This window comes from Anopheles coluzzii, chromosome 2, assembly GCF_943734685.1.
Source record: "Anopheles coluzzii chromosome 2, AcolN3, whole genome shotgun sequence".
NCBI lineage: Eukaryota > Metazoa > Arthropoda > Insecta > Diptera > Culicidae > Anopheles > Anopheles coluzzii.
The window spans coordinates 36840587-36848176 of NC_064670.1; the positions used below are offsets into that span (position 1 = coordinate 36840587).

Below are 7590 nucleotides of genomic sequence, written 5' to 3' on the forward strand. Positions count from 1 at the left end.
TTGTTGGACTTCTCAACGGAAGTATTGACTGCCCGGCGCTGCTGTCATCGGTTAATTTATATGTGCCTGCTAGAACCCTTCGAGCTCGGGCGTTGTTGACCAACGAGGAGCCTCACAAATCCTTTGACGCTTGAGTTCCGTTATTTCGTATCTACCAAACCCTGAACGCGATATCGGACGTCTTTGAACCTAGAACTACGGCTGTAAAACTGTTGTCTAGTCTAAATTTCCTGCGTCCTGATAATGTGACCCGTTGATCCCTTTTTATTTTGTGTATGATTAAAAATGTAAATGTTATTCAAGCACTGTGGAGTGGGCTAATCAGTCAGTTTACTAAAAAATATTTTTAATTTTATTACGAAGGAATAAAAACAACAACAATTATAATAATAATAATAATAATAATAATACTAATAATAATAATAATAATAATAATAATAATAATAATAATAATAATAATAATAATAATAATAATAATAATAATGATAATAATAATAATAACAATAATAATAACAATAATAATAATAATAATAATAATAATAATAATAATAATAATAATAATAATAATAATAATAGTAATAATAAAAATAATAATTTTTATATTAATGGGGCCCTTTCCGTTTGAAATTGAAATTTCAGCCTGTCAGCTGTTTGCATTGGCACTGCTAAGTTTGCACTGCTAAGTTTTCGAGCAGCTATCTAATTGAGTATAATATACAGGTGGGCTTATCCCAAGGTGTATGAATTTAGAAGGCTGATTTTTATCGCTTCTGCTTGTGAATGAAGATTGTAAAAGTGTTTTGAGTATTCGTCAAGCCTCCAGAAAGCTTGTTTGAGAAAAAAATTTCACCCGTTCTGCCAAAAAGTGATGTTCAAAATTGGTTATGAAAGAATGCTATGAGACTACCTGGACTACATACACTTTGATTCCAGATTCCACCACCTGATCTCTTTAATGCACCTTGGGATAAATGTAAACAAACCCGTGTTTTCGAGCATGTACTCGAATCTAATTCTAGCTTTTAGGCTAAAATTTTCTAGACTGAAAATCGCAGGCTAGTTTTTTGTGTGGTTTTGTATGGATTGTTTACATGATTTCAGCCTCCAACTGTCAAACTCCATACAAAAAACTAACTAGAATCGTGAAGGCCCCCAATAATAGTAATAATATTAATAATAATAACAATAATAATGATAATAACAAAAATAATGATGACTATGACTATCCTATTATGCTTAAACTAATATGTCACTGAAAGCTTATCATTCATTCGCGGCTAAGACAGGCTTACACCGACCTAGGAGAGACGGTGATAGCGTCAAATAAGAAGTCAATAAATTTATTTTAAATGTTTTACTTAGTTTTTGGAACCATGTGTTCTAATTTTAATATTTTCAAGTCGCATAAATAATGATGTGGTGTGTTGTACAGAAAGCTCGTCGACTCGTACAAGACTAGATAATATCGATTCCCAATCGGTCCGTTTCCCTATCGTAAGGACGGACTATTCGTCTGCGCGGTATACTAATATGTTTCGGAAACCTGTAAAGGTTGGCATGACTGCGTAGATCGTTACACGCCAAACAGAATGTGCAATAAATCGTAAATTAGATATTGCGATTAACAAGTCAAATTTTAAAAGCTATTGTGAAGTTTTCAGATTCTTCTTCTTCTTTGGCTCAACAACCGATGTCGGTCAAGGCCTGCCTGTACCCACTAGTGGCCTTGGCTTTCAGTGACTAATTGATTCCCCCCCATAGCAGGATAGTCAGTCCTACGTATGGCGGCGCGGTCTATTTGGGGATTGAACCCATGACGGGCATGTTGTTAAGTCGTACGAGTTGACGACTGTACTACGAGACCGGGTTTTCAGATTAGGTGTATCATAATATTTAACACTTGAATGATGATTAAATTATGGTCAAAAAAAAACTCAAATAACAAATATAATGATTTCTACTAGAAGTAGATGACAAATTCATTCCATTTCCAGTGTTTCTTAGTACTTTTTTAAGGATGCCGTAGGAGCAGTTCTTTAAAAATGGACTGACTGGGTTCGTCACTTGTTGACCAATTACCATATGAGTCCCAGTTTTTCACCGTTCGGACAATTTTGCTAGCCTTAAAGTGATGGGAAATTTCTTACCAATATACTTGATTTGTGTCAAATAGTTCGGAACGTTTCTCCATACTTTCAATAGTGAAACACACTTTTTGTAACAAAATATACCATGTGTGGAGGTTACAATTACAATGTTACATCCACCGTAACGAAATTACAAGTAGTGGAAAAGAAAGTATAAAGCAAGGCTTCAAAATGATTGTTGTTTTTTTTCACCAACATACAACAAATTACTGCCGACACCTATACTAAATGCACACGAACTTGTTTAAAGCTTTGATTGTCCCAAAATATTACAATGTTTGATTTAAAATATAAACAATACAGGATATTCAAACTCTACGCCTAACACAACAACCGTTGTCGGTCAAGGCCTGCCTGTACCGCTAGTGGGCTTAGCTTTCAGTGATTTATTGATTACCCATATCAGCCTAGCCAGTCTGCAGCATAGTATGGGAGGGGGGGTGGGGGGGCATGGTACATTCGGTACATCCCATGAAGGGTATGATGTTAAGTAATACAAAATTTCATTCATGCTAAATACTTACTAGTCCAATCGCCCCCTTGGTACGCCTGTAAGTTTGAATGCTTGTACAGTAAAATCAAGTACTAGCACAAATAATACCACTGTTCCATTCTCTAATCACCTAAATGGACGGACTCCTTTCGCAGTAGCAGCAAAAAATGACAAAAACAAAACAAGTTCTCTCGTGGGCTGCTCTAGTGCCACACTTGTGACCGCTGAATACCCCTGCCATTAGGAAAGTGGCCACGCATTTTGATATAAAAACCCACCGATACCTTCGAAACCGTATCACAATCACTTCATTCGTCTAGCAAGAACACAGCAGCGGCCTAACCGTAGCTAGCACAACACTAAACACCTAAAATGGCATTCAAAGTAAGTGTCTTTGCCAGGATCACCAGAGAGGGCACGCTTACCCGGCCAGTCACGTGAATAAGATTTTACTGAGACACTACCTTTTCACGCGATTCTTTTACAGTTCGCCGTCTTCGCCGCCATCGTGGCCGTCGCCAGCGCCGTCGCTATCCACCCATCTCCGTTGGGAGCTTACCACGCTCCGCTCGGAGCCTACCACGCTCCGCTCGGAGCCTACCATGCCCCGCTCGGAGCTTACCCTGCTGTGGCCAAGGTCGCTGCTCCTCTTGCCGTCGCTAAGGTTGCTGCTCCGTACGCTGAATACGATGCCAACCCTCAGTACAGCTACAGCTATGCCGTTGCCGTAAGTATTCTAGCCTCCCAAAGCATGTACTAACTACCACTATGCCTGTGCTAACAATCCGTCCGTCTGCTCTGTTCGACAGGATGCCGTGACTGGAGACAACAAGAACCAGCAGGAGTCCCGCTCGGGAGATGTTGTGACTGGATCCTACTCGCTGGTCGAGCCCGATGGCACCCGTCGTACTGTTGAGTACAACGCTGACCCCATCAACGGATTCAACGCCGTCGTCCACCGTGAGCCGCTGGCCGTCAAGGCTGTCGCCCCAATTGCCAAGTACGCTGCCCCGCTGGCCTACCCCGCCGTCGCCAAGGTTGCTGCCCCGTACGCTCCTTACGGATACCCAGCCTACGGCAAGGCCATCCTTGGTTAAGCCCTCATCTTCATCCCATGAGACGCGAAATCGATTCCATTTTCCAGTACCTAATGCTCACGCTTCACCCTGAAGTCATTAGATAGCATCGCCTGTTATTTATTTCTCATCTCTTCATTTCCTTCTCATCGCTATTTTTGTTATCCTATGAGCGATTTGAACATTCATGTACATATGAAAATGGGATTTGCTTCGCATCCAGAAGCTGCCCGCAGACATGATAATGCTAACAATTTCGTTTAGCAAACAAACCGTGATTTGACTGTGTGTGACAAGATGTGTGAATCTTGTGTTGCTGTGTTGTACATACAAATGATCAACATGAAGGTTGACTGAAATAAAAGCAAATTCTACAAAAGAAAACATGTTACCCTGTATAATTCATTCCCTTTGAAGATAATTTTGATGATTTGAGTCCACAATTAGACCAAACTACAGAGCTTCTAAAAAAATATCATTATCATGATAGACTTATCTAGTTCAACAATTATACACCATCAACCATCAATAACAAGCACCAAATGCTACAAACAGTGTACCCTATGCATATTAATCGTACCGTATAAAAGTAGACTATTATTCCAACATAATCATACACATTTTCTAAATTTGAATTGTTCTTTGAGCGAATTGGACTGATTCGACACGTTCGCATTAATAGCATATCTGGAGGACGACTTTTATGTTTCATGTGTCCAAAACAGTTTTTTTTTTATTTTCTACAAGCCTTTCTGACAAATATTGTACCTCGTACCAAAGGTATCAAAATTGGGACATGTTAAAAAAAAACGAATTCTATCTGAATGATCAGCATACCTTATTCGAATGAACACCTTTCCTCAAACCCACATCTATAAAACAGATTATTTGATGAAGAGAAAATCAATGAGGCACAGATAAGTCATTCGACATAAGGACGCTTTCAGATTCAGTGTAAATTAAATGTGATCTAATTCATTACCCATAACTTAGCCATACAAAACTATTTTTTTGTGTACGATTGAATGAGATAATTGCCACCATATAGCCCAAATATTAGGATTTTTTCATACGTTCCGAGCAGTCCGATACGTGTCTTACTTGTAGCGATTATTATGAAAAGAAACAACTAGCCCAACTAGCCCAAGTTATAGTGCAACAATGCAGCTATCAACGTCATCTATCCTTCGCTTGTTTACTCTAGTAATACATCTGCACATTCTAAAATATATCAGCAACTAACTAGAACAACGATCTGGAATGATGTTAATGACCTGGGAATAACGGCAACGTCGGTGCAATGGTATAATCCTAACTATTGTGTACCGCCTCATAACTAAATGACTTATCATTCTTATACCTTATATCTTCTACTTGAATCAACTTCTATTTAAAATTGGCTCAAACATTCTAAATAGTTTCTGCGTTTTCTTCCTCATACGATCAAGGAATCGAATTATCGATGGATAACAAGGGTAATAAGCTGGAATATTACCCAAAAATTGTAAAACAATTTTTCGATTAAAACACATATCTGGCCCGGTAATCTAAAGAGACTGAATCCTAAATCAAGGAGTGGTAACATTTCGATCAGGACTGTCACGCAAGAAAGTATGAATCTAAACATGAATAGAAAACCGGATGTGTTTCAAGCTATGTAGAAATATCGAATAATGCTACCATGTTTAAACGAACATACACTTTTCCAATTAAGTGATACTACAATGAATACCCAGTGAGCATCACTGGACATGACTGTTCAAACTAAAGCCCTATTATTGAAAGAACAAAGGTTGCTCGGACATTCCCTGTAACCATACTCCACTGTCGCTTGGCTCTTAAAAACCTTACATTACGGCCATTATTTAATCTCTAAATCCGCACAAAACGAAAACTGCACCCATTCTTGGAAGGAATTCGCTGTGCTCAACAGTCAAGAACGCACCGCGCAAACGCCTCAACGCAACTGGACACACTACGCGCAACCGGCATGCGTATCAAAAATGACCAATAAATTAAGATTTGGCAGTATCGCACACCCACCCAACTACGCAACGGCACGCAGTTGCGTCAGGGGGGATGGGTGTATTTGACCAGTGCAGACGGTTTTTCTGCGCACAAGGCTTACCCTCCCCTACTACCCCATCATTCTCGACCACGTCTCGTCTGGACAGGACAGGCGACTTGTAGAGCGCATGTTGCACTATGTCCAAAGCACTTTTGCTGGCCCTGGGGCTACATTGCCGTTGGTTGTCGGTGGTAAAAGTTCGACTGCCGTCGAAATTGTCATTGATATTATTTTCCTTAAGTTGCATGTTGTACACCACTTGCTACAAGGTGCGTTTTGAGCAGAAGGAAAACGATAAATTCAGTCAGACGGGAGAAAGAAAAAACAACCATAAAGTAGCTCATATCAGATTTGTCCATGCGGGGTTTTTTTTGTACAGTGGCAGTTCAAAGTTCCACTCCCAAAGTGCTAGCCTGTTGCGGCCGAACCTGGGTGTGCACGAACCATGTGAAGGATGGTTTGAAGCCTTTTTTTTGCTGGTACGCCCTCTAGTGGACAGAAATGTTGCTTCCCAGAACGGGTTGGCGTGTTGCGTGTGGAGAGTGTCAGCCAAACTTTAATAGATTTCGTATATAAAGCAATGCGAAAATTAGATTAGTACACATTCATCAGACTCAGTTCTAACAGTACAGGACCCAACACAGCACAAGAGAAAATGGCCCTCCGGGTAAGATGCAGCAGCAGAAGGCTCTGATTCTGCTCTAAAGCAACCTGCGACTATATTCGATTTGGTTTCACAGTTTGCCGTTCTTGCCGCGTTCGTCGCTACCGCCAGTGCCGTCGCCATCGGATATCCGGCTCCCTACGGTGCTTATCCGGCGGTGGCCAAGGTTGCTGCTCCGTTGGCCGACTACGACCCCAACCCGCAGTACAGCTACAGTTACGCGGTATCGGTAAGTATACACGTCCAGCAACACCAACGATCCATCATGGATGCTGGGGTATGTGCATCACCGTTTACATTTTCCACCCGTCCCTCCGAAATTGCTAGGATGCTCTGACCGGTGACAACAAGAGCCAGCAGGAATCCCGCTCGGGTGATGTCGTCAGCGGATCGTACTCGCTCATCGAGCCCGATGGCACCCAGCGTGTCGTTGAGTACACTGCCGACCCGGTCAACGGATTCAACGCCGTCGTCCACCGTGGAGCTGGTGTGGTAAAGGCTGTGGCCCCAGTAGCCAAGTTCGCTGCTCCGCTGGCCTATCCCGCCGTCGCCAAGGTTGCGGCTCCACTGTACGGTTAAATCATGCCTCACGGATATCCCCCACCCTGTCTAGATATTTATTAGTCGTCCCATGTTTATCCCAAAATCCTCCCATCCCTTCACATCCTTTGCAAATGAGAGCTTCACGAAAATGTAGTTATGTTTTGTTTGACTGTGTGACTGAATAAAGTGCAAGATGGTTATAAAAATCATAACAAAAACTATGTAAAAATTATTTCCCAAAAATATCACATAATGTATGGATATGTACACGGTCGCAAGCGAAGCGGGTTCCCTCTGGTGCGGTTTCGTAAGGATTGTATATCTCATTCAATGGATAACAGTGATCAATGTGATAACATCCGTTCAATGGATAACATTGATTGGTTGGACCGTCCGGTATGTAAACGACACCATACAGACGGGACAAACATGATCACGTCAGGCGGTTGGCAACGTGACCGGCAGGCGGGGAACACTAAGCAGCACCGAAACATCAAATCCAGCAAATTAGTCTAAGTTTCACAGCCGAACAATAAACAACTCTTTTTTTAAACTCACTCGGGAGCTTCCCAAACGTGATTGTATAATTATTGTTTGTC

At 41.3% G+C, this 7590-nt stretch overlaps 3 protein-coding genes across 4 annotated transcripts in view; 2 read left to right on the forward strand and 1 right to left on the reverse strand.

Annotated features, from left to right (window-relative positions):
- LOC120952088 (neurobeachin-like protein 1) overlaps positions 1 to 7590 on the reverse strand; it is a 64921-nt gene that overhangs the window by 34263 nt on the left and 23068 nt on the right. The gene's annotated exons all lie outside the window — the stretch shown is intronic.
- LOC120951195 (uncharacterized) overlaps positions 2919 to 7590 on the forward strand; it is an 8389-nt gene continuing 3717 nt past the window's right edge. The window contains exons 1-5 of the mRNA XM_049605537.1: positions 2919 to 3024; positions 3128 to 3367; positions 3450 to 3734; positions 6525 to 6677; positions 6776 to 7022. Coding sequence (XP_049461494.1) covers positions 3013 to 3024; positions 3128 to 3367; positions 3450 to 3734; positions 6525 to 6677; positions 6776 to 7022 — 937 coding nt within the window. The 5' untranslated portion in view covers positions 2919 to 3012. The remainder of the gene's footprint in view (positions 3025 to 3127; positions 3368 to 3449; positions 3735 to 6524; positions 6678 to 6775; positions 7023 to 7590) is intronic.
- Positions 6318 to 7209, forward strand: LOC120952098 (cuticle protein 21-like). The gene is made up of 3 exons (XM_040371218.2): positions 6318 to 6451; positions 6525 to 6677; positions 6776 to 7209. Exons 1-3 carry the CDS (start codon positions 6440 to 6442, stop codon positions 7025 to 7027), a joined length of 417 nt encoding a protein of 138 aa, XP_040227152.1. The 5' UTR covers positions 6318 to 6439; the 3' UTR covers positions 7028 to 7209.

Bases quoted from the DNA above. Each gene is read 5' to 3' on its own strand.
- LOC120952098 (XM_040371218.2), top strand. The intron at 6,678-6,775 runs GTAAGTATACAC...CGAAATTGCTAG, and splicing joins GCTACAGTTACGCGGTATCG to GATGCTCTGACCGGTGACAA.